General features: G+C 37.1%; 3 protein-coding genes across 15 annotated transcripts; 2 read left to right on the top strand and 1 right to left on the bottom strand.

Moving 5' to 3' along the window:
* The first annotated feature begins 2,007 nt into the window (after window positions 1-2,007).
* Window positions 2,008-6,602, top strand: LOC120016013 (organic cation/carnitine transporter 1). 11 transcript variants are annotated; one of them, XM_038868572.1, is made up of 6 exons: window positions 2,008-2,483; window positions 2,629-4,833; window positions 4,955-5,068; window positions 6,172-6,238; window positions 6,364-6,431; window positions 6,523-6,597. In XM_038868572.1, exons 1-2 carry the CDS (start codon window positions 2,024-2,026, stop codon window positions 3,843-3,845), a joined length of 1,677 nt encoding a protein of 558 aa, XP_038724500.1. In that variant the 5' UTR covers window positions 2,008-2,023; the 3' UTR covers window positions 3,846-4,833; window positions 4,955-5,068; window positions 6,172-6,238; window positions 6,364-6,431; window positions 6,523-6,597. The 11 variants fall into 11 exon arrangements, with proteins under 11 accessions (XP_038724500.1, XP_038724496.1, XP_038724503.1 ...); XM_038868568.1 differs by having other exon boundaries at window positions 5,842-6,238; XM_038868575.1 differs by lacking the exon at window positions 6,172-6,238.
* A 3,777-nt stretch (window positions 6,603-10,379) lies between these two features.
* LOC120016138 (transcription initiation factor TFIID subunit 2-like) lies at window positions 10,380-15,622 on the bottom strand. Of its 3 annotated transcripts, XM_038868759.1 has the most exons (5): window positions 14,868-15,622; window positions 14,423-14,564; window positions 14,287-14,342; window positions 10,826-10,878; window positions 10,380-10,684 (listed from the first exon to the last, which is right to left on the bottom strand). In XM_038868759.1, the coding sequence occupies exons 2-5, from the start codon at window positions 14,558-14,560 to the stop codon at window positions 10,644-10,646; spliced, it is 288 nt and encodes a 95-aa protein (XP_038724687.1). In that variant the 5' UTR covers window positions 14,561-14,564; window positions 14,868-15,622; the 3' UTR covers window positions 10,380-10,643. The 3 variants fall into 3 exon arrangements, 2 of the variants coding, with proteins under 2 accessions (XP_038724687.1, XP_038724688.1); XR_005471898.1 differs by lacking the exon at window positions 10,826-10,878 and having other exon boundaries at window positions 14,423-14,548; window positions 14,868-15,613; XM_038868760.1 differs by lacking the exon at window positions 10,826-10,878 and having other exon boundaries at window positions 14,868-15,618.
* Window positions 15,623-22,094: 6,472 nt separating this feature from the next.
* On the top strand, window positions 22,095-23,992 carry LOC120016522 (transcription factor DICHOTOMA). Its single transcript, XM_038869335.1, has 2 exons — window positions 22,095-23,655; window positions 23,772-23,992. The coding sequence occupies exons 1-2, from the start codon at window positions 22,531-22,533 to the stop codon at window positions 23,838-23,840; spliced, it is 1,194 nt and encodes a 397-aa protein (XP_038725263.1). The 5' UTR covers window positions 22,095-22,530; the 3' UTR covers window positions 23,841-23,992.
* The last annotated feature ends 2,439 nt before the right edge of the window (window positions 23,993-26,431 follow it).

Here is a 26,431-nt window from a genome sequence, read left to right as displayed (position 1 = left end):
TGATACAGCCCATTTGCTAAATGGTGCGGTAGGGTAGTCCATCGGACAAGGCGGCGAGTGGTTTTTTTATTTTTTTTAATTTTAAATATGACTTTAATGAACCTGGGCTAGGCCTACTACAATAGCCCACTGAATGACCAAGGATGGATTATCAATGGGGGCCCACAATAATCTTCTGCAAGTTCAGTTAATGTTGGAAAAACTAATGCAGGTATTGATGTTACGTATGTATGTGTAAGCATATATGTATACTCAGAAAAAAACTGTTAGTGACAAGTTTGATATGAGTTTAAATTCCGGCATCATGGCGTCAAATCCCGCATGGAAATTTTCCTCGTGACAATATGGTAAGTAAGTTGGGTTAAAGCCAAGAACGTGGCTGCAAGGAGAGCTTTGCCTAATATATGTAAGCATATATGTATACTCACTCATAAACAACTGTTAGTGACACGTCTGCAATGATGCTTCTAATGAGGGTCACCTGCTTTACAGCAGCATGAAATGCATGATTAATGAAATTGAGATTTGAAGCTAATAACACACATTTTGGCTCAGTCACTCGTCACTTGCAACTAATTCCATCCACAAGTCATGAATTATAGTTACCACATTCCTTTTTGGTAATATACGCACTAGAGATCAATCTGGTACCTTATATTGGTTGGTGCCGTGTTGAAGTTTTCTTTTTCAGATTACTACCTTTATTAGTGAGTGGATTAACGTCAATTGGCACTTGACTAGCAAGAGAGAGCTTTTATTGATGGAAACATGAACACTCTCTATACGTGTCCACCAAACACCTAATTTCCCTACGCCTGGGGGATCATGTATTCCACGTAATCCCTATATATGTGTTTATTGAATCATTATGCCATTTCTGTTCCTAGTGATGTTACTTTGCGTATCTCTGCTGGGTGGTTTGAGCCACATATATAAACTAAGAGTTCTTTTGATTCAGTTGTTTCATAGTTTCTTTTTGCATCTCTGTTCAGTGACTCTGCATATTGTTTATAAGTCTAGGTGTACTAACTTACTAAATGGTGATGTCCTCCAACAATATCTGCAGCAAATGCACGTATCTAAAGTCTTAGCACTACTAAAAGAGAAGATAGTGCATTCTGACTCGAACCCAAAACAAAAGAATTCTGGATGAGCAAGTTCCACGCGTATATGCATAAAAATTTGTTGTTTTTTTTTTTCTCGATAGCTCTTTAGTTTTGATATGCAGAGTAATCCTAATGGTAACATGTTGAATATGCACGTGTAATTGATTAACTGGGTCTCATATGAGAATACTGGCAGCGATGTCTGCGGCCGTTGGAATGAGAGAGTTCATGTTGGGATACACATGGTGATTGACATGGATCTGGGTGTTTTACAATTCTCATCTAATGGTTTGAGAGATCATGCTACACTTTTGTGTTTTCATTCTCCACCATTTGATGAAAACTATAGACTTTGGGTAATTGGGAATTTCCAGAATTCCGTCATACGATTGAAATCTCAACCTTACTTAAGTATGAGACGGTTAAGTACTTAATATACCAGGATAGATCATAACTTATTGCCTTAAGATTTTAGGTTTAGATGGGTGACAAAAGTATATTGTTCGCTTAGAGACACCAAGCATGCATGTCCCATCATCATATCTCCCCAACAGAACGCTCCCCTCCCCTCCCCTCCCTAACACCAGCACAAAAGAGTCTAAAAAGGAGGGAGGCAAAAAGGTAGTGTACCAATGTTGTACAGAGAGTGCGGTTTTACTGGATATCATTCCTTTGTTTGTTAATTAAAAAGAAGTCCTTGTTAGTGGTTTGTGCAAGCAAAGAAGTGCTTTCCTACGAAAACCACCAATGTATGCCATGGCCTTAGCATCCAATAGAAACAGTTCCCCCTCAATTCTGAACTGGAGTAGAATATTAAATAATTAAAGAAATATGTTGCTCTCTTGTATAAATTTGATCACTCTGGCTACCTGGTCTCCAAGAACAGCAACAACAAAACAAAGTAAGCTGTGCTAGAAATGGAAGAAGAAGGACAAAATCTTGTGCAAGGAAACATGAACTTGATCGAAAAAGAAGAAACACCACCATCCACAACAAACCAGTTGGAGCTTACAGTAGATGAAGTGATGGAAGGGCATGTAGGATCATTTGGGTTCTCACAGTTGCTACATGTGTTCTTGGTTTCATTGGCATGGATGTTTGATTCCCAAAACACATTGATCACCATCTTCAGTGATGCTCAACCACCCGCTTGGAGGTGCAAAAACATCGGTCATGGAGTTAATAACAGTTCTAATGCATCATTCTGCGTTAGTGGTGAAAGAAAAGGAAGAGGTTCTGTGTGTGGATTTGAGCCAGGAACTTGGGAGTGGGTTGGCGGAAATACTAGCTCCACCATTGCAGAATGGGGTCTCATTTGCGACCGCAAGTTCCTCGCTGCACTCCCCTCCTCACTTTTCTTCGTCGGCTCGCTTTTAGGTACTTTTATTTTGTGAAATTTGTTAACAGCAGGACTAATTGCTATACTACACAAGAGTACAGAGTTGAAACAGAGTACTCTGCCTATTCCCTTCATTGTAGAGAGACTGTTTACGCCTGTTTTCGTGAATTTCTTGTCTTGCAGGCTCTAGTATGTATGGTCGCCTAGCCGATTCATTCCTGGGGAGGAAAAGAGCAGTGTTACTCTCATGCCTCTTAACTTCTGTAACTGCTTTTCTCACTTCCCTATCACCAAATGTATACATATATGCATTCCTACGTTTCGCCAATGGTTTTTCTCGATCCGGTATCGGAATGTGCTGCCTTGTTCTCTCCACAGAAGCTGTTGGACGCAAATGGCGCGGTCAAGTTGGGCAATACGGGTTCTTTTTCTTCACCGCAGGCTTTCTTTCCCTCCCCTTGATTGCCTACCCTACAAGGGCTTGTTGGAGAAACTTGTACAAGATCATTTCACTTCTTCCTCTTGCTTACTCACTTCTACTACTCCCTTATGTGTCCGAGTCTCCACGTTGGCTCCTCATCAGGGGACGGAGCAAGGAAGCCCTTGAAGTTCTGAATAAGTTGGCAAGACTTAATGGAAAGAAACTGCCAGAAAACCTAAGTCTTGTAAACCCATCTGCGGCTAAAGAAGGAGAAGAAGAAGATGAAGGTGTTAGAGATAGTCTGTGGAGTACAAAATGGGCAGCGAAAAGGATGATAATGGTTATGGTAGCTGGATTTGGAGTTGGTTTTGTTTACTATGGGATTCAACTTAATGTTGAGAACCTAAATTTCAATCTGTATTTCTCAGTCGCACTCAACGCACTAATGGAGATTCCTGCAGTCTTCATTGGCAGTGTACTCTTGAGCTTCACGAACCGGCGTCTGCTCTTCTCTCAGTCTGCATATTTAGCTGGAATTTCATGCATTCTCTGCATCATTTTCTCTCGAAGAGGCCACGGAAAGACAGATCATAAAGCTGGCGGGAGTTGGCCTCAACTGACTCTTGAAGCAGTAGGATTCATGGCTGCTTCAACGGCATTTGATGTTTTGTACATATACTGCGTCGAGCTCTTCCCCACCAATGTAAGAAACTTTGCGGTCTCATTGTTGCGCCAAGCGCTCATGCTGGGGGCATCAGTAGCACCAATGCTGGTTGTTCTCGGACGCGTGAGCCCTTCTCTTTCCTTCCTCATATTCGGGATCTTGTCTATCTTAAGTGGAATCGTAAGTATGTGGCTTCCAGAGACAAAGAATGCTCCTCTCTATGACAACTTGAAGCAGCAGGAAGCAGAGGAGAAACTAAGTTGTCAAACAGGCAATTCAGATGTTGAACTGGGAACCAGATCAACTTCAGCATAGAAGCTGATACTTGTAAAAGTATCTTTGCTCTTGACTTGGAAGGAGGTTTCAATTGTATAAATGGTTTGAAGTTTGTTCCACCTTCTTTTTGTTATTTTGTCCATAAAAATGTATAAAATCAGTGTGTCAATAAACTTCCTCTTCCTCTTCATTCATAAAAATCACTTTTCACACGATAATTGAATGAATATAACGAAAACACGTCAATTGAGCTAGAAGTTTTAGTGGTAGTAAACAAAACAATGGAGCAAAATAGAAACCCATTCAACCAAAAATTTGTTTCATTCCATCCACATATAATTAGGGCTTTTGAAAGTATCCACACCATGAACCCAACAGCAACAAAAGCCCGGTAAGAGACAGCACAAGACTTAACAAAGTCCCACACCGGTTTTTCTCTCAATTTTTTTTTCTTTTTTCTTTTCTAAAATTCAGGCGCGTAAAGGCGGATATTTTCTCTCAATATTTGTTTATGGTTTAGGTATCTTTTTGTTACTCTCTCAACCTTTCCCGCACTTTACTCTCCCAACCTCTCCCGCACTTCCTCAGCAAACCCTAACATCTGGTTTATGAAAATAACCATGGCTCGAGAGCAAATTTTTTCAGATATACGTTTTTTGCTTTCCATTTTTCTACTTGAGCCGTCTTCTTCCATTCCAAAGCATCGATATACTGACAAACTCCAAACAGGTTCAAAATTTCTCAAAAGAAAGAGAAGTGAAAGAATGGACACCATAGATTCAGTGTTCAATCCGCTCAGAGAGTTCGCCAAAGACAGTGTTCGCCTTGCGAAGAGGTGCCACAAGCCTGATCTCGAAAGTAACTTTTTGATTTTGATTTCTTCCAATTGAACGGTTGGTGGTTGCTTCTAGTGTGCTGATATGATGTGGATTTTGAGCGTCATGGTGCGTTTTTGTATTCTGATGATGAGAGTTCGCCAAAGACAGCGTTCGCCTTGCGAAGAGGTGCCACAAGCACGAACTCGAAGGTATAAGAGTAACTTTTCGATTTTGATTTCTTCCGATTGAACAGTTAGTGGTTGCTTCTAGTGTGCTGATCTGGTGTGGATTTTGAGCCTCACGATGCGTTTTTGTATTCCGATGGTGTAGAAATCATGAAGCTGGCGTCCCGTACAGCATAGGGTTCGTGGCATGGGATTCTTCGGGTTCTTCGTGAAGCTGATCTTCATCCCGATCAACTACATCATTGTTGGATCTCGCTAGGTAAGCCTTAATCTTCTTGGACTATTTAATTGCTTGATCGACTCTGTTGTGCTTTTGTTTTAGATTGTTGCTTTTCATTCGGTCACTGAAATTGCGTTTTACCTATCATTGGAATCCGCAATTCAGAGAATTGACACGATTCTCTGTTAGATAAATATGATCGTGATACTATTATATTCGGATTTGCTCTTCCGATCTCAACCTCTTTTTTGTCGCAACTTCATCTATTGGTCTCCTTGTGATAATGTTATATTCGGATTTTCTCTTCCGATTTCAATATCTTTTTGTCGCAACCTCATCTATCTACTGGTCACATTGAGATGTCGGATGTCAAAGACTCAAAGCGTCACTCTCTCTGCCAAATATTGCAATTGGTTATGATAAGATCAATTTTCTTTCAATTTCTCACGGACAACCAAACCGAGAATTTTGTTTGATTAGTTATTGTCTGTAGCTACTTAATATTTAAATTTATAAATTGTCTCTCTTAAATGATCATCTTTCTTTGCAAAATGATAGCATTAACGATTTACTACAATGTCATAACATATTCCTTAACCAATAGGTAGTACGAAGCTTTCATTTCCAGACTTGAGTTTGTCACAGATAATTGAAATTTAGTTAAATTTTCTATGCTGCTAAAATGAATGTGATGTTTAGCATATTCAGGATCTTTTGTTGCTTTTGAGATCAATCATAGTTAGTGATCTGGTAACTGCCAATTTATGGAAATGTTGTTTACATTTTCACTAAATATGAATTTAGTGAAACAGATGAAATCTTCAAAATATGCAATGTGATAGGCAGCACAACCATTGGACATGTGCTTTGATGCGATGCACTAATCTTGTGAGGGCTGTTAAATACCTGTTCCACTGGTCCGTTCCCCCCCACCCCTATATTTTCTCTGTGCAAGTTAACTTTATACAACTGAATACACTGTCCTCCCGATGCATTGTATGGCCATCTGCTTGCTTAGATACCATCAGCAAGTGAGGATGTAAGCAACCTTATTAGTCAGTTTACATGGCAAACTCTGTAGTTGGCTAACCTGAGGCCTTCTGACCTGTGTGTTTCCCTCTCCACTTTTGGAAAATGTTTAGTTTGTTCCTGAGACCTCAGCCAGATGCCCTCAGCTGCAGAGACCCTTTTTAATCTCTTTTTTTCCAGGTACCTTTTGTGTGCTATGTTTAGGTGCGGATGAATAACATCTATATAATTTGTTTCTTTAGTTTCCATTGTGATGATGTATTACCCCATTCATTGATTGCGTTGACTATGATTCTTTGTTGTAGCGTGGTTGCTTTTATGTTCTGCCGTCACTTTGTTCCAGAACATCTGCGACAATAAAACCCCCCGTTTGGTTTGTTATTTTTGTTACAGAGTCCCTTTCATCCTTCTTCTCGGATTCTCCATTGTATGGAATGTGTAGAAACCTAATTTCTTTGTTACAGGTGGACAAGGGTGGGCCTGGAACAAGCAATATGAAAGGATATACCATGGTGCTTTATCAAAGTCAAAACTCACAGATAATTTTACTTCTCTGAAGTTACCTCATACCTGCCTCTTTCAGCACAAGTGGTTCTGTCTTAGGTTCTGAAATTTCTGCACTATTATTTACATGCTTGCAAGTATTGATGTGTTTGAAACATGATTTCACCATGATTGCAAATTCCTGCATTGTGCATGAATAATGCTTCACTATTTTTGAGTAATGTGTGTGTAGAAGGACTTCATTTTGGAACTCTAGACTTTCGGGTTATTTGCAGAAGTGGTATATATACACCTATTGACAATTGTAAATTTAAATTGCTTGTCAAACAACTACTCAATTTCATGAAGTGGGAACTGGTAAGAGCCACATGATGGACGTGGTGGCTTTCTTTTCGTGTTTATGTTTTTCTGATTTGGACAAAGTGGATGAAACCTTGCCATACACTGATCATTGTTTAAATCATTTGGAATTTCACATGATATGTATATATATGTAGAACTCCTTTTTGGGATCATAGACCTTTGGATTATAAGCAGAAATAGGTTGTGTGCCAATTTTCCATTGTAAATATGAATTGCTTATCAAGCAATATCTGCGCAATTTTATGTAGTCAGACTCCCAACTCCCAAAAAGAGCAAAAAGAAAGGCAGGGAAAGCAAGTGAACTTGACGTACTCTGATTATGGTTTGAATCATTAGGAATTTCACATGCTATGTGCTTCGTGAATGAGTAGTTCTATATCTGCAGTTTCTGATGCCTTTGATAGTTGATACTATTGTTAGTTCATATGCAAATCCTCATCATCCAAGCATAACTAACATATTGTTGAAAAGGTTTAGTTGTGAATATATTAAAACCAACTTCATGGAAATGATAACTCGTACTATCTGCTGTCTACAATTCTCATTGTATACTGTTTTGCAGGTGTTCCGCAAGCCAAAAATGGTCAATGAGATAGGTATTCAATATACTTTTCCTTTTTTCCACTCGGACTTATCTTTTACATTAAGGATGTCGTGTAGAATTTATTCAACTAGTGGAAAATGATTGGCTCTAGGCTTTAATATTTGGTGTGAAATGGGAATGTTTGACGATGCCTAGACTGCTAAGAAAATGAAACGGCATATTGACAGTAAAATTGTTTTTGATTACATAAAAATACCAGGTCTTCATTTGTGTGCGTGTGCCGGAGAGAGAGGGGCACAATATATCAAGGCCATTGTTTTTCCCGCTAAATTGAATGGGAATCCTGTTTAGATGTGTTAATATTTTCGAATTGGATTCTCTATTTGTTATTGAGATAATACGATAATCTTTGTTCATGGTTTGCTTTGATGCCTACGGCAAGCGAAGATGGTGTAATTGTATTGTAATGGCTAGAGCTTACATGGAAAAGCTCTTTGATCTTTGGACCAGATCTCATCCTCTGGTCATGTTGTGGGTGCTGTAGCTGGAAGAACCGAAGAATGGCCTTGTATCAAGCTGAATGGAATGGCTGGAAGGTTAAAAGCTATTATCACTATATTCTTTACCATGCGAATGAGGAGCATCCATTAAAAACTGGTAATTAAAAAGTTACAAATAACAATAGAGACGAAAATAATCGGTTATAACTGAAAAAAGGCACGTTGAAGTGAGCCGGCGTCAGGTTAATACGAGTTGAATATTAGGAGCAAAATAAAGTTGGGCCGCAGAACAGTATAATATCCACATGGGTCTACATGGGGGAGCCCCTTGAACTAGGGCCGCGATATTGTTCATAGACCCAAAAAATAAGGTGTCGGTCAATCGATTTTGCCCCTTTGGGCCTGCCTTATTGTCCCAAAACACATTGTCCCTATTGGACTTGGGGCTTTTTTTCACCATGGGCCCACATAATTGGGTTTCGGCAATCCTCATCAGGTCTTTAGGCAGCACAAAAAAAATGCCGTTATATTTCATCAAGGGCCCATGGAATTGGGTTTCGGCCCATCTATATCAGGCATTTGGGCCATCTTTGTTGAGCCTTTTGGCCCAAAACACTTAGGCCCTATTGGATTTAAGGACCAACAAACCTAACCGGCCCGCTATAATGCATGTTAGGCCCATGGAATTGATTTTCAGCCCAACCATTTGGGCCTGCTTTATTCGGCCGGGCACAAAACACATTGGCCCAATTTGTTTAACTTTAAAGGCCCAACAAACCTGACCAGGCCCGCTATATTGGATCATTGACCGATAGAATTGGGTTTCGGCCCATCAATATAAGGCGGCCTTGGGCCTTTGGCCCAAAAAGCATTAGGCCCATCCCTTTGGGCCTGCTTTATTCAGTATGGCCCAAAACACATTGGCCCAATTCGTTTTACGGCCCAACAAACTTGCGAGGCCCGCCAATATCTGGGCCCATAGAATTGAGCTTCGGCCCATCAATATTAGGCCTTTGGGCCTTGGGCCCAAAACATATTAGGCCTGCTATATTTCATAATGGGCCCATAGAATTGGGTCAGCCCATCCCTTTGGGCCTGCTTTATTTGGCCCAGCCCAAAACACATCGACCCAATATACCTGACCAGGCCCATTATATTGCATAATGGGCCCGTAGAATTGGGTTTCGGCCCGTCTCTTTGGGCTTGCTTTATTGGACCAGGCCCCAACCATATTGGTTCAGTGGATTTAGCCCAACAAAGCTATATTTCATCATGGGCCCTTATAATTCGGTTTTGCCCATCGATATTAGACCTTTGAGCCTTCTAAATTGGGCCCAAACATATTCGCCCAATTGGCCTCAAGACCCAATATATCTTTATAGCCGCTTTCATAACGGGCGCATATATTTGGGTTTCGACCATCGATATTAGGACTTTGGGCTATATTGTCTTAATTGCACTTAATGCCCAAAACCAGGACCATGTAATTGGATTGCGGCCTCTTCCATTTATTTGTTTGTCCCATTGATATGGGTCCAGCGGGCAACTAAGATGCACCTAAATTAGACGGGCAATTGCTACTTCAGTTTGGTCTACAACAATGAAAATGAGGTCATACAGAGACTAGAGTTGGATCTTCTAATTGAAGACTTGGATTTTAGTACTTATTATTGGTATTTGTTATTATTGGTTCTTGATTTTCCTTAGATTATTTTGATAAAAAGCGCATTAGTTCCCCCACAATAAACTGACCTGCTATAGTACATGCAATCACAGCAAGCAAGCAGCTATTTGTGGAACATGTTGTAATATCCTGAAAATCACACTAAAGAAAAAGTAAAATGCAATTACTTACTCAACTAAGTAAATTTAATGATGCAAACTCGCGTTTGCCAAATGTTGCTACAACCTACCAACCTCGAGTCATGATGAGAAAAGCATTTAGAAATTAAACAAAGGTTCAAGTAGGGGCGCAAATTAATGTAACTTCCATGTTCTAATTACTGAATTTAATTGTCTTCTCCTAAAAGTATCTCTCTTTATCATATTTCCCTATATGATAAACACAAATGAAATTTTCTATAAAACCAACGATGCCTGAAGTTGAATGTCATAACAAATTGTCCACGCAAGAAAATAAAAAATAAAAATAAAAAAGATAATGTGTATACGGCATTTAAATACGTAAGTAAGAAAATTTGAGGATGCAAAGAGCCATATGCTGAAAATCAGATTCAGAAGACAGAAGGGTACGTATGCTACATAACTGCTACGTAAGTAAACTTGTGCATATGTCATGTGCATCATTGATCCAAAACATGCATGAAAACCTTAAAACACCAGTGGGTAGGCTTCTGGCAAATCGGTTGGGCCAGGGGGAAGTGAGATTAGGAGTGTGATAGTATGTAACTAGCACTAAAGGATGCATTGTCAGCTATATAATACTATTTGTCATAATATTTGTTAATTTTTCCGAGCTTGCTAGATACATCTACATAGTTTCTGGCTAGAAGTCCTAAAGAACATGAGTGTGGTACTAAAATAAATCAACTGATATTACATACTCATTCTAACTTGAGGGTTTCAGAACAGAGTATGAAGCAGAGAAAGCACTTACTAAGAAATTTCTCTTTGTTAGAATCTCAAGATGACCCTAAGCAGATGAAGTTCAGCTTCATCCACCACTGGCTAGGCCTAGAATGCTTGTATCTGTATCTGTATTTGACAAATAATGAGCCCGTTAGTTTATGAACAGGTGACCAAAAGATAAACAAAGGAAAACTTTTCTGATCTGCAATAAATTGATTAATTAGCTATCGTCGAAATCATTATTTACCAATCATCGTTTAGCATTACTTGTTTTTTTGAGAAGGTAAAACGCATCAAGGTGATACTGCCCAATCCCCCATGTACAAAAGAAAGGGGAAAAAAAAAAAGCAATCACAAAGATGCAAAGGAAAGAGGTTGAAAACCAATCAAAGAAACCATGTTATCATGATTGGTTTTATGTTGAAAATGGCATTTACTTAACCTGAGCTTTGCTTGCAAAAGTAAATATCACCAAGCTATAATCTTAACTCTATAGCAAGTACCTAAATAAGAAATTAATATGAAGATGAAACACATACATTCTCCAAAGTTACTTTCACCATATGCTCAACCCAACACATACACAAGCATGGAATCATGGAATGCATCATGCACATGTGCACCGAAACCAAAGAAAAATCCTCATTTTGCATGATGCATAATTCATAAGCATCAGTAAAAGTATCATTATCCTAGATCTTTACATATATTGTACAGAGTGGAATTTCAGAAACTGTCCCAAATAGGACCATGCTACCCACAGCACGCAGGGGATATGCTAAGAAAGTTTTTATGTTAAATATAGCCCAAAGAAACAATTGGATGCATAAAGTTCCAGCTATCTTACTGATAGCTAAGAGAGAAAGTTTATCAACTGGATATAGAACTCAACATACCAAAAAGTAAAACAAGTTCATGAATTAAAGGAGTAATAAACTGAGTAAAATTGTGGAAGTCTAGGGTCTTTAAGAGTAGAGCTTGAGGGGGTTATAAAAGTTCACTTATCTTTCCAACACTTCAACAAACAATCAAGTTCAAGCACTCCAGCATCTTCGATTGACTGTCATCCCTATCAGTTTTTTAAGAGACCGAAAAAATTGTGATTGTGAAACCAAGCAACAGTCTGGTGCTTTCAATACAAGAAGTTTTGGACAATCAATCAGTTACCAAGTATTATACCAAACCTTTATATCCAAATGTTAAAAGTGAACTACACCAGTCAAATTGCAAGTCATCGATGCAATTTGACATCAATTATTGCAAAAGTCATGTCTTTGTTAAAGCTACAGCCTAATCCTTGAAAACCAGGAAAGAAGAGGAGGAGACTGGCAAAAACATCTTGTTAAAACAGACAAAACAATCAAGTTCAAAATAGTTATAAAATCTGAAAGTCAAGTCATTGGAAGCACACTCATTTACAGTCCATTATTCTTGCCAGCAATCTTGATTCACTCCATTACTTATGGTTATGATGACATGTTTAAAAGACAAAAAAGAGTGGATCTCAAATAGAGCAGTTGACATCTTTCAGCCCCACAGACAATAATGGAATTGTCCGCTAAGAGAACTGAGACCTTATAGATAACTTGCTCTCTGGCCTTCATGATCAATTTTCCCCATAAACCCCATCACAAGAATTGAGACCTTGTCTTAGGACCCTTGTTAAGTGAAGAACTTAAGAGGACTTCCCAATGATGAAGAACAAAAAAGAAGGTGAAGGATGCGCTCCTAATCCATTTGGTCTATCTTTCACCAAAGCCCGTCCTCCTCAAGCGATAGATAAACAACTCCCAATTGATGTGGTTGAAAGGCTTCTCAATAACAAGTTTAAAAATCACCCATATACTGCTCCTTTTTTTAATATGTGTCAATCATATCCTAGGAAGCACGGACACTTCCCAAATGAAGGCGTACCAATGTCGGACACTTGTCGGACACGGACACGGCCTGGACACGTGTCCGGACCATGTCCAATTTTTATCTTACTTTTAATTAAAGGATACGGCATGGACACACCATGTCCCTTATTTCCTTACATCTTGCTTTATCCTCCTGTCAGAGATGGATGGACCATGTGTCCCCACATTGAGACAAACATAAAACATAAGCACCTTTTGAGACACACATAAACACCCTTTTTGATAACTGTATGCGCCTCCCTATAAAGAAGCTTCTGTTTATACATTTCAAAAAAGGAAGAAAGCTCTTGTTTATATAATTGAGGGGCCCATGTGTCCCCGCATTTATTTTTTTTATTTGTTTATTCTTTTATAATTTGAAAAAACAAATAAAACTAGTAACTATATAGTCAAGTAGGATTCAAAAGTATATTTATCAAAATCAAACATTACCCTATTCAAAAATATTTGTTTATGTTACTTTGTTTTAAATATAGTAAAATTGTATTCAAAGTGTATTTATTAAAATCAAACATTACCATATTCAAAAATATTTTTCTATATTAATTTTCTATATAACTAATTTATAAATTATATTATTCATGTAGCGTGTCCTTGCCGTGTCCGTGTCCTAAAAATTTTGAAATTCCCGTGTCGGAGTGTCCGTGTCTTGTCCCATGTCCGTGTCCGTGCTTCCTAGATCATATCAGAGGCTGCCAAAGAAGTCGCTTGAATATGTTTATCCTTAATGGCCAACAGGGAAAAAGAAGGAAAATAAAATAAAGAGAGAGAAACTTAGACCAGAATTCCATGGCCTTCAGCAATATAGAAGGAGATTATCAACAATTTCTCAATCTGATGACCATAAAAGGAACTAACTAACATCTGCCAAAAAAAAAAAGCAACAACAACTTTGGAGGAGTGCCCGCCATGCTACATGACTGACAGTTGAATAAAGTGTACAATTGTTTGAAATCAACATTGTAAAGAAGCACTTGGTTAAAACTTAAAAGCAGATGACGAGGTAAATTCATGGTCACACTGGAAAACGTAGTTTACACCAAACAGTCATTCTAAGACTTTAATACAAGGTTTGGTGTTTATGAGGATGTAAAGGCAACAAACAATAGATATTTAGATTTAGAGATTTGTTGATGGATTCATGTCTTAGAGACATTACAGTTACAGTAGATTCTATCCAAATAACATATGATCTTTTGATGAATAAATCTGTGGATTTGAGTTTCACTGACATAACTTGCTCCACACAAAACTTTTTAAGTGAAAGCTTTAATTAGGGAAAAAAAAAGGAGAACCTAGGTGACAACATACACGAATGTGAGAGACACATAAGAGAGTGAGTGACAAGTTCACAGTCACAAATTAGGCTCTGCAACAGCAGATATTACAAATGAGCCAGAAAATATGAGCATTAGGCAGCAAGTGTCAGTGTCATTTAAATTGTGCTCAAAAGATAAACCCAGTTTCCCGTGCAAACAACAGGGAACAGCACTCATTTGGAGAGGGGCAGAATCGAAAAAGTAACATGTATATAACAACTTGGAGCATTGACTAGTTGAACAAAAAATAATCTTAACAAACATGTTGCCCAAATTCAAATTACAAACACCAATCAAATTTATGATGCCACCGCTAAATGGAGAAAATCTCTCTCTGTTAGGAAATTGTAAATGAGTAATTATTAACTTGTAATGGACTAAACAATATTAATTCTGGGGTTCATAATCACCACTAACGGAGTTTTATTTGTGCACAATGCTGAAAACAAAGAAATATTTTGGAATGAATAATGTAACAAAGATATAATACCTCAGATGCAGTGTTAGCCAGTGCAAACAGTGCCTCGATCGAACTCTCCAGAGGGCCTTAACAACAGAGAAGAATGCAGATAATCACAATGTTCCAGACACATAAATCAATATCAAATAAATCCCGAAATCCTAACCTTGGAATCACAGAGGATATTATTTAGAGCATTAACAATAGAAAACGAAATCTGAGATTGAACTTCCAATGCTGCAATAGCTTGTGTTTGGGCAACAACATCTTGGTCCTTCCCTAATTGATTAATCTGATAAGACATACAACTTCACAGGGTCAAAAAATCAATTCATTAGCAAAAGTTTATTACAAGATAACATCACTTTCATGATTGACATAGAGATTTTAGGGAATGTAATAGTTGATGTAACATTTTATTCATAGCAAGGGTCTTTCAAAGAGGGAGATCTAATGTTGAATGTATATAAATTAATGGTGATAAAAGACATCATGCTACACAACCTGCCTGAAGGAGAAGGAGGACCACACCGCAACACAAACACTTCAGAAATTGTTGATCAGCCATGTCAAAAAGTTCTATTGATATGTAATTATAGAGAGAAAAGTACCTTCAAAAGTTTGAACAAGAGGGAGGGAGGCCTCGTCCTTGAGGACCTCAACGTGCAACTGATCGATGAGATTTCTCCTCAGATGTCGCGCCTTCGAGACAGAGGTTAGGGTTTTGCGAGAAGTCGACTCGTGGACGGATGGCAGGTGCGTTTCTCCTTGCAGCAGTTGTCGTTTTTAAAAAAGAAGAGAGACTTGTCAAGCACGACCGATGTCAATGACTCCTTCGGAGAACTAGAGGACGTCATCGGCAGAGTCGACAGCGAGAGCTTCTCTTCTTCTCACTTTTTGCGGTTACTTCGTGTAGAAGACATAAATAGATGGACGCCGCTATGGTTTCGGGAGACGTCGATCTGATCGAGGAGATTTCTCCTCAGTTCGTCCCGCAACTGAGATTAGGGTTTTCCCAGACGTCGATCTCACGGACGAACCGGATATGCGTTTCTTGTTGCAGTTTCTAAACATTGTGGAGTTTTGTCAACCACGACCGATATCGATGAATCCTTCGGAGAACTCGACGCCATCGGCAGTGCCGATCTGGGAGCTCGTCTCTTCTTCGTTTCTCTTAGACTCTGCAATTTCTTGGGATAGAAAATAGAAATCAGCGGCCAATTGACCTTTTGGAGTCTCCGATTTGTGTGCATCGATATTGAATACTTACCATATAACTCATGCTCCCTTGGTAATAGCGGGAAAGGAACACAATGGTGTGGAGATAAACCAGGCTGGAAGGGGTACGTTGGGCCGAGCCAGCGGGACCCTACACTCCTCTATCCGGAGCAGTTGGGACCTCGGACACGTATGCCCAGAAAAAGCTGCATATTGTGTGGGTCGGACCCCCAATCATGGCCCAAATTATTATATTATGTGGGTCCCACAATATACACTATTCATCAACACTTACTACTTTTCAACACTTCATACTTATCTTATTTATTTTCTCTCTTACTTTTTATCATCTCTTTCTTACTTTTCATCATCTCTCTCTTCTTTTTCATCACCTATATCTTCCTTTTCATCATCTCTTTCTTCCTTTTCATCATCTCTTCACTATTCATCAACTATATACATACTTCATATTTCAAGTGTCATTTTTAACAACAACCTATATTTCAAGTGTCATTATCAAAAAAATGTGTTTTCAAGTGTTCATTTTCTTCCATTGTAGAACTCTAACACTCTAAATTTTCCATAAAGTTCACTTTTCAACACTTGAAAATGTGTTATCAAGTGTACATTGGACATGCTTTTAGACCTTTACTGGCGGAAGAGAATGGTGGGGGGAGATAAGATATAGTGATATACCATGAAATCATGAATTCAAGGCAGACCTTGGGGCGAGCCCATTGGACCCTAAACTTCTATTTACGGAGCCCACTGGCCCTACTCTCTCTATAATATATTAATGGGACTTTTGGAGGCCGGTACACTAGATTATACTTAATTGTAAAAAAGTGCAATCACTAAAACATCTTTTTAAAAAAGTACACTGGGATAATCTTTTACCAAAATAACCTCAAATTTGATTTTCTCTCTCCACGAATTGTGATACAATAGTGATACTTTTAAATAGAAGATCCAATTTAATGTTCAATTTATATCTTTTGCTCATAAAATGATGATATAAATGTTAGAATGTAAATTTGATTGCATTACATGTCTTTCTAGTTTAATTATGTCATTTTAGTGGATTTTTGGTGTTGGTGATACTATAGTGATACATCTCTGCAGCTGTAAATGTTTTTCCAAAACGAGCAAGAGATGTACAAACTAAGAAAAGAAAACCAAGAAAGAAAAAGTAATTAGGAAGAAAAAGTATGCATACAGGTTCAATTATATCATTTTAATGAATTTTTGGTGTTCGTGATACTATAGTGATACATCTCTGCACTTGTAAATGTTTTTCCAAAACGAACAAGAGAGGTAACCAAGAAAATAAAATCAAGAAAGGAAAAGTAATTAGGAAGATGAAGTATGCATACTGGTTTAATTGTATCATTTTAGTGGTTTTTTGGTGCTGATGATACTATAGTGATACTATATTAATACTATAGTGATACATCTCTGCAAAAAACGAATCAGAGTCCAGATCTGCAAAAAAATGAAGCACAACTCATATTGAACAACGAAGCATAGTCAAGATCTGTCAAAAACGAAGCAGATCAACTCGACGCAGTCCAGATTGAGCAACGACGAAGAAGGCGATGAAGAGAGGAGAAACTCGGCCAAAAACGGAGAAGAATGCAACGAAGAACAAATTCAAATTGAGAACCAGAAGAAGAAGAAGAAGAAGAAGAAGAAGAAGGAGGAGGAGGAGAGAAAGAATGAGATAACTTTTAGTAGAGAAGAATAAGAGAAAGAGATGACACACTAGAGTTAGATAGTTGGAGGGAGAAGAAGAAGAAGAAGAAGAAGGGTATTGTAGGTATAAATTAAAAAATATCTTAAGTCAGTTGACCACATTACCCTTAAATTGTACTTTTTTACAATTTTAAAAATGTTCATGACCTTTTTACAATTAAGTTGTCAAAAGTGTTTTTACTCCCAATTGTCCCTATATTAATATTAGACATTTAGACTATATTTATATATTCTACATATGGGCGGCGAAGGCCCATAAAGAGATTGGTATTATATGGGCTGCACCCTCAACCATGGCCCAAATAGTTTTTATTGCCCCCTTTAGGACCTACAGTCTGACGTAAATTTTCAAATATATTTTCTTACTACCCTTTTTTTAGCAAGTTAGTTATTGAACACCATATTAGTTAAACATGATTTCTACCTAAAAGCATGATTTTCAATCATTTTATGTTTATGTAAATACTCTCTTTTTTTTGATAAATTTTATGTAAATACTCTTAGGTAAAACAAATTGTCCAAAACAACTCTTTTTGCTCTATAATATTTATGAAAATTATATATTTAAAATATTAGGATTGGAGACGTGAAATGTTGATTAATTAATTATTGAGGTTATAGTGTAGCCTATTGAAAATCCAAGTTCAAACACATCAAGGATATTGTCCGTTTTGGATCACGGGCCCACACAAATTTGTTCTTAACTGGCCGTTGCCATTGGTTATTAGACCTAAAAAATGCATCCTTATGTGAGAGGTGCAATTAAGGCTTTTACATATATACCACCTTTTACATATATACCACTCGGTTGAGTTATATAAGATATTAGTCTTGACATAGCATGCACTTAATTAGCAAATTCCATCCATATGGCATATTCTCCAAAAACATTTAGAGTGTCTTTGGATTGAGGGATTTGGGGGGGAAGGGGACTATTTTTCTCTCTCCTATGTTTGGATAGATAAAAAAAAAGAATGAAAGAAAATTTGTTTAATTTACTAATTTAGCCTTATTATTATGTTAAAATATTATGTACAAGGGTAAAATAGATATTTAACTTACAAATGACTTAATTAGTAATCTCTTCCCTCCAAATAACTCAATTTTGGAGAGAAAGAATTTTAACAAAAATTTAATGAAATCTTCCTCCCAAATCCCCTCAAATCCCTCCCCTTAATTTTTAATAAACTATCTAAATAAGGGAATTGGAAGGAAACTCTATTTCCCTTCCTTTCCCTTTCCTCCCCTCCAAATCCCTTAATCCAAACACACTCTTAAGGTATTTGTTATTAGGGTTAAAAAATGCGTCCTTATATGAGAGGTGCAATTAAGACTTTTATATATATATCACTCGATTGAGTTAGGTAAGATATTAATCTTGACATAGCGTGAAGATATTAATCTTGACATAGCGTGCACTTAATTAGCAAATTCCATTTACATAAAGATTCTTCAAAAACATTTAAAGTATTTGTTTCGTTATCTCTTTTAGTACTACTCCTTTTGTGTAAAAAAGAGTACTACTCCTTTCTCCTATATGTGTGGGGGGATTTGATTCCTTGTTCAAGACACTTCGTGACAACATTATCCTATCTTCCTTCTTTTTTCTTTTTTCTTTTTTTTTTCCTTTTTTGTTGTTTTTGTTTTGATAGTGAATATATATATGTTGTTCACAAAATTACAACCCAAGAAACAGACAGTAGTAGTACTACAACATATGCATTATCTGACCACACCAGAAGAGACCAAAGGAAAAGACAAATATTTTCAAGGGAAATGTAAGAATTGCTTTATTGAGAGGACATGCATATATGCAACCATAAATGTACAAATGGCTTAAGGCAGATATGTTAAAGCAACATATTTTTAATCTCTATTTTTTCCTCCTATTCGTGATATATATATATGGTTTTATAGTGTTCTAGTGAGTCCATTGTTTACATTATCTTCACATAGCATTCATGTCAGGCTTTTGCAGAAAACTAGTACTGTACTGGGTTAGACTTATGAGTGAAGTTCAATAATGGTCCCAAAATTGGCTTTGGACGTATATATATAATTTCACCATGAACATAACAGGGAAGCATACCTTGACCATGAAACGCATTAAAAAGGAGCAATTATGTGAGTCGGTGTATTAGTGTTGGTACGATCAAATCTCTGAAGGTCTGAAACATTTTGTTAATGATCAAGCGAAAAAGAAAGAAATCCCCAATTATAAATAAAGGAAATATGGTCAATGAATAATTCATTTGGGTAATTAGCCAACCATTTAGAATTTAATTGATATTATAGTGTTTAAAGTATGGATTATATGGCTCCTCTCATGTTAGCATCATCAACCACAGTAATTAAAATGATTACAATGCTATAAAAAACTTTATGGACAATCGAATCAATCGATCCTAACAAAAGATAGAACAATTATAGCAGTTTCCATCAACTAAAGAAATCTGATTTGTTTTCACTGAGACAAGAAATTAACACATGGGATCAAAAAATTCAAACAAAAGCACATCAACCAAACAGGTACTAACTAATTGATATTTTCTAATGTTGACAACCTAGCTAGCTATGTATAGATTTAGTCCGAATTAACGGTTAACTACCCTTTGTTCACATATTTCCTTTTTCAATATCTATAGATTAATTATTGTGATATTTTTATATAAATATATGTAGGTATATAACCTTAAAAACAGCTGTAATTAATTATCCTTTCCTGCAACAATGTGACAGTGGTTTATGGTGTCCTAATGAGTAGGTCCAGTCTTGGCCCACACCATTTAGGGTCCTTTTGAACATATGCCTGGTTGGGAATCATGAACCACAAAGATATTTTTCAAGAGAAATAGACAGTTAATGGAGAAAATTACCATATATATAACTTTCAAATATATGTGGTCATTGTCTGACCTTTGTTCCAAATTATATGGGGTTGGGTTTGAATTTCTTTTTTTAGTGGGTTAGCTTGATACAATTTGATAAAGTTAATTTTACGCTACCTACGAATTAAGGTGCCCTTAACCCTCCTTTATTCCGGCCGGCTATAGTGTGGGACTGGTTACCTTTGTTATGGGATAAATCAAAGTCAAAGCATGCATAATTCTTTGATTGCGAGGAAATAGAGATAGTTATTGTATTTTTTGATAATGTATATTCATTTTAATTATACCGTATGAGAATTTGAATTTGTATTTACGGAGTGAATAGTAATCGGTTTATTATAACACTTAAGAAGATAGATAGCTACAAAGCTGCTTATTTCATAAGATCACCATTTATTATCCGACTACGACTAATATATTTGGAGATACAGATGTATTGATGCCATTGGAATTTTTCTTGCAATTATTGCCTTTGATCCCAATATCCATTGCATATAAAAAAAAGTACATATCTAGGGAAATTATTGTCCTTTAGTACCACACATATATATGCATTTGTTACAAAAAAAAAAAAAAAGAGTTCTTGCGTCATATGGAAAATTGTTCTTCCCCTATTGGTATGTTCAAAAGTAATGCATCTGTGGAAGGCATCAAGATTCAAAAAGAAGTTGATATATATAGAGCGGTAAATAAATATATATTGGACATTAGTGAAGGTACATGCATGTAGATTGAAAGCTAGCTAGGATAATTTATTGATGATGACCACAAATGGGGGTGGGTTCTTTAGGGTACAGACAACGTCAGGGAAATGAAAGAAAGCACTCAAAATATCACTCTCGGTGACTTTTTTTAGGGTTTGAATTGAAAAGCAGTCTCTTTTGGATTTCATAGTTATCGCATCTATAATCTTTGAAAGCAACATGAGAACAACCTAGCTATATAGATAGACACCTCTCTCTCTCTCTCTCTCTCTCTCTCTCTCTCACTCACTCTCCATTTCATGTGGTCCTCCTAATTATGCCAGTCTATTGAGGTCAGGCTTATCAGCTATAGAGAGAGAAAGAGAGAGATTATTGTGGTTTGAGTGACTGGAATAGACGGCATGTATAAATGGAAAAAAACAAAGCTACCACACGGAGTAGGAAAGAATAGTAGTGTTCACTATGCCTTTCATTTTGTGGAATGGACTAGTAATACTACTGTCTTTTTTAAATAAAAAAGACAAGACCCTGAGGGAAAAAGGAAAAAAAAAGAAAGAAGACAAGACAAGAGTTTATATATATGTATGTATAGGTGAATGGTTTAGGGTTAATTACTAGAGGTATACAAGCAAGCACCCCAACCCTTGTGTTGACAATGAGTGTATTTGTAAACATGTGTGTGTAACTGTGGATGTATTGATGTAATTATCTTTACAGTCTATATGTGTGTCTCATGAAAGTATTTGTGCGAGAGAGAGAGAGAGAGCTTTTTAGGGTATCTAAGTAAAAGCTAAAAAAAAAACAGATAAGCACGCATGGGAGGGAACCATACAACATTCTCATGACACATAAAGACTTAATAAGACTTGATAGAAAGCGAGCAAGCAAGAGAGAGAGAGATGGATAGCAATTCCTCTCTTTTGAGCGAAAGTGACATTGAGTGAGAGAGTGGAGAGAGTGAGAGATTAACAACACAGTCAAAGGAAAGCATTGACAATGTGTGTGTGTATAATATATATATGTGTGTGCACCCTTTGAGTCAAATAATTGCCACCCTTTCTGTGGTTAAGATTAGGCCACGTGTACATACTTGGTGAAGAACATAACCTTAATCACCCACATCCATTAATTTTTCTTTCAAAATGGAGTCCATGGAACTTGCTTTTGTTGGGGTCTTAAAAGAGGCACCATGTGAAGTGGGCCAAGTGGCACAACACAAACACTTGTTCAAAAGTCTTTGTACCACTCACAATATCTCTTGTTGAGCTTTCTTTTTCATGTTCTAACCCACAAAAACAACTAACTTTTTCTTCTTGAGAGAAAAATGATGATGATGACCCTCTCTTGTGTGTGTGTCCCCAATAAATCCTTCCATGTTAATTTCCCAACACTTTTGACTCCTCAAACCTCCATTGCTATATGTAGTATCTACTACTAAAACTTCCAGCCTGGTCTGTCTTCCTCAAACTCTCTATACAGAAATATCTAGTCCTATTTCTATATTGAGGGAGGTAGTAGTGGCTAGATGCTCTCTCACTTTCAAATATCCCACAAAGCACACGCCCACTCCCACAAAAAACGAAAAGAAAAAGGAAACCCATAATTTCTTTCTATGTAGTTTTGGTTGTATGTCTTTCTCATGGTTGTCACAATTGCAGGGAGAATTGAAATTGTGTAAAAGACGAAATTGGTGCAACTAGTCCTTCCAATCCATGTCATTCTCGAGTGATCTGTTAGGGTTTTCCAACCATTGCAATCAAGATCCTCAAATGATTCCTTCAAGCAATTACAATGGCAATGACTTTATCTCTTACAGTGACATCAACCCCATCTCTCTCACTCCCTTCCATAATTACACCATTAACCCAAATAGTTCAAAACAATACTTAGATGAACAATACCCTCCTAATTTCCTACATTTGCCCTCTCCCTTACTTCACTATGAATTAGAATTCCTTGAAAACCATGATGTTTTTAATTTCTACAGCCCACAACCCATGAAAGGCACCGATGACTCAGTGACCGATTTTCGTGGTGAAGAGAGTACTAGTATTGAGAAAAGAAACAGCAAGGATACCAAGATGAAGAAGGTATCAACAACAACAATAGCAGGAGGGAAGAAGTCAGGGAAGAAAGATAGGCATAGCAAGATCAACACGGCTCAAGGACCGAGAGATCGGAGAATGAGATTGTCTCTCAAAGTTGCAACAGAATTCTTTGATCTACAAGACAAGCTAGGCTATGATAAGGCAAGTAAAACGATTGAATGGTTATTGACACAAGCAAACGCCGAAATCAAGAAACTCGCATCCAGTCTCCCCAACATGAGCTGCAGTACTGTTAATAATGCTGCAAAGAGTGCTTCATCAGCCACTAATTCAGAGTGTGAAGTGGTGTCTCAAATCAATAGTATTGAGCCTAAAGAGAGTTCAATTGGTATGAAGAAGAAAGGTAGGTTAAGCAGCATTTCGCGGAAGAATGCATTTCGCGGAGGCCCTCTCGTTAAGGAGTCAAGGGAGAAGGCAAGAGCAAGAGCAAGAGAAAGAGCAAGAATGAAACTATGTGATCATCATGATCAATTGAGTCGATTAAGCTCACGGAGTCCCTTCGAGGCCTCGGATTCTTCTTCCCGTCACAATAACAATCCTTCAATGGAGGTAGAGAAGCCTAGCTATCATGACCAACAAGAGAATACTACTGCTACTACTACTCACGAAGACATGGTTGATAATAATTCTTCAGTGATTATGGACAAGTACTGGAACTTTACTGGTCCTTCTAATTTTGGTTATCTGCCTCACACTAGTACTAGTAATACAACTAGTATTCCTCAACAGGTAAGCACAAACAACTTAATTTCTATATATGAATATTCATGGTTATGATACATAATGCATATATATGTAAACAAAACCAAGTATGTAATAGTTGTTTTGAATATTTAATGCGGCAGAATCAATCCACAGACTTTCAGTTCTTCGGCAAGCCATGGGACTCCTACAACAATGTGAATCTATACTGAAGCTAGGAGAGGAACAATTATTCCTGTGTGTATGTATGGCCTTCAATTACTTTCTGCTAGCATATTATGTATTCTGGATGTTTCTTTTGGTGAACTATTTGTCAATGATTGTCAAGTTGTTTTATAAATAATATCTGTTATTGATTTTCTAATAATATCCTATTTATGATTTGATTAATTCCTTAAAACCAATGTGTGCTTGTTATTCAATTTCTGTAGCTTTTGAGGTATATCACATCGATTCCTTTGTAAAATTCAATGTATGTATTCACATAAAACTTTTAGGGAGTGATTGAAGAGACACTTAGTGATGCACGATCCACATTGAAGAAATTTTTTCCATAAAGTCCATAGACTCCACCTCTTGTTAGTGTGAGTGTGTGACACATATTTCAACACATCAATGATCTCATTATCTAGCTGTATTTGAAAATTTATCAGATAAAGCATGATAAGCTAGAAACTAAAAGGGGAGGACATATCAATAATCTCATTACCTGTATCATTATCTGTATATAAATATGTTTTATTTTCTGTATAAATAGATATAGTTGATCACATCTCAAGCTTTATCATGGTCATTGTGACAATAAGAGGAGTACTTAAAGCCCTAACTAGCTTATACAGTTACATCACTGGGTATTTAGTCATCTAAGATTCACAGCATGAGCAGCTAATCTATACTATAATGGCTAAAAAAGTGTTTTGCTGGTACTTATAAAGGAATCAAATTAAGGGGCTGCAGCAATTCTAAATATGATTTCAAGAGTCATTGTTCATGGTGAACAACTGAACTTGATGAGTACCTTGAAGTAGTTCTTGATCTAGAAGTCTTATGAAACTCTAATGCACCATAAACCGAGGTTCTGATTCATGGAGCTTAAACTGAAAGTATTGGACAAATTACAAATATGTGCTGCTGATTTGTATAACAATTTAGCATTTAAATGACCTTTATTTCATGGTTTGATTAGATGCACTGATATTTGGTTAGTTTTTCCCACATGGATGCTTAGAGTACATAGGCGATTGAAACAAATAAAAGAAACCCAAATGAAAGTGAATTCCTTCTTTTGCTTCCTAATTAAAATTTCCATTCCATCTTACTCATACTATTTTAGAGTCATGTAAGAGCCAGATCTTCTCAAGTATTCTAGTCTTTTTCTAATTTTCTAAGGGAGTGATTGGATGCAAACATTTATTTGGTTTGTGATGCCTATTACCTTTTTTATTGGGGCTTTTAGTTCTACTCATTTCACAATAAAACGTGCTTTAATTGGTAGCATAAACTGAAGTTATGTAGACTCTACACCCTTCCTTTAGGATTCTACAAGTTGTGTTGAGAAATTGAAGCTTTGCATACTTTGCTAGCTATCATGGAAAATAACATCAATGTTTCTATAATATGATTTTTTATCCAATTGTAAAATGGTAGAGACAGAAGCTGAATTCAATTCAAGGGATATATGTAAGAAGAGAAGAAATAGTGGAAGCAACTGACCTTTTTGTGGTACCGTTTAACAGCATGGGGTGTGAATATAATTTTCCAATCATGCATAATGAGCAATCAAAATCATGGGAAAGTTGAGGAGCCCCACCATCTTCAGTTGGGGAATGATTTTAGCTAATAAAGAGCTCTCTCTACTTGCCTGCTTAAGCACAGCTCTAGAACTCTTCTACTTCCTCATTAGTAGGATTGCCGTTTAGGAAACATGCCTCTCAAGAAGGCCACTCAAAGAATAATATCTTAAGTGATGATCCAGCGTATTTAATAGGTTAACAATCTAGATCAGTTTGAACCTTTGATTTTAATAATAACAGTCAATAGAAAGCAAAAAACATGTGTAAAAGCAAGGGGCGACGTATTTGCAGCTCCTGCCACAAAAGAGTCAAACATTGATCGAAAGATATTTCTCGACTGTTGAGGATAATATACTAGTACTAGCTACCTAGCTATTGAGGCCTGGACCTGCTATGTTTTGGTAATCTCATTCTCGTAACCATAAACATGGTGATCAAACTCCATGTGTCCACATTCAGTTGGGCTTGGGCCGCTATGTCTTTCTTACCCGATGACCTTATGAGACTTCTTTATCAATATTAATTTCTGTGTGTAATGTTATGCTTCCATTGATTGCACTGGATGGATTGTTTTGTGCCAAAAAATAGGGTTTGAATGTACGGATTGTATAGGAGAAAGAGAGAAACTGGAGCTAAACCTAAATGCAACACTAGCTAGGTTATGCAAATTGGTAAAGGTCTGATAGCCAATTAGGGTCAGCTGTTCAACCTCTATCCAGGGCCCATCTTCAATATAAATTTTTTTAAAAAAAAATGAAAGAAGAAAAACCCTAAAAAGCGGATTCAGTCTCAAACGACAAGGAGAAACCCTAGGGGAGAGAGAGAGAACCAGGATCTGGATCCTGTGGTACTTTTCCTGTATGGATTTGTATCAGAGAAACCCTAAAAGAAACAGATCGATTGCCACAGAGAGAGATGACACAATTCACCTACATTTATATTGATGTTATAAACCCTAAAAGGGGATTGAACTTCTCGTCTAAATCATATATCATTATTTCCTGTGAAGC

The sequence above is a fragment of the Tripterygium wilfordii genome, chromosome 15 (genome assembly GCF_013401445.1).
Source record: "Tripterygium wilfordii isolate XIE 37 chromosome 15, ASM1340144v1, whole genome shotgun sequence".
Classification (NCBI taxonomy): Eukaryota; Viridiplantae; Streptophyta; class Magnoliopsida; order Celastrales; family Celastraceae; genus Tripterygium; species Tripterygium wilfordii.
The sequence above is the reverse complement of the archived record's forward strand: the minus strand, read 5'-3'. Positions and strand labels throughout refer to the sequence as shown.

What these genes read in the sequence shown, in the direction of transcription:
- LOC120016522 (XM_038869335.1), top strand. Translation starts at nt 22,531, where the DNA reads ATGTCATTCTCGAGTGATCTGTTAGGGTTTTCCAACCATTGCAATCAA. An exon ending in CAACTAGTATTCCTCAACAG is followed by an intron (nt 23,656 to 23,771) that starts GTAAGCACAAAC and finishes TTAATGCGGCAG; the next exon opens with AATCAATCCACAGACTTTCA.
- LOC120016138 (XM_038868759.1), bottom strand. Translation starts at nt 14,560, where the DNA reads ATGTCTTATCAGATTAATCAATTAGGGAAGGACCAAGATGTTGTTGCC. An exon ending in ATATCCTCTGTGATTCCAAG is followed by an intron (nt 14,343 to 14,422) that starts GTTAGGATTTCG and finishes TCTGTTGTTAAG; the next exon opens with GCCCTCTGGAGAGTTCGATC. An exon ending in TTACCTTCTCAAAAAAACAA is followed by an intron (nt 10,685 to 10,825) that starts GTAATGCTAAAC and finishes TGTCAAATACAG; the next exon opens with ATACAGATACAAGCATTCTA.
- LOC120016013 (XM_038868570.1), top strand. Translation starts at nt 2,024, where the DNA reads ATGGAAGAAGAAGGACAAAATCTTGTGCAAGGAAACATGAACTTGATC. An exon ending in CTTCGTCGGCTCGCTTTTAG is followed by an intron (nt 2,484 to 2,628) that starts GTACTTTTATTT and finishes CTTGTCTTGCAG; the next exon opens with GCTCTAGTATGTATGGTCGC.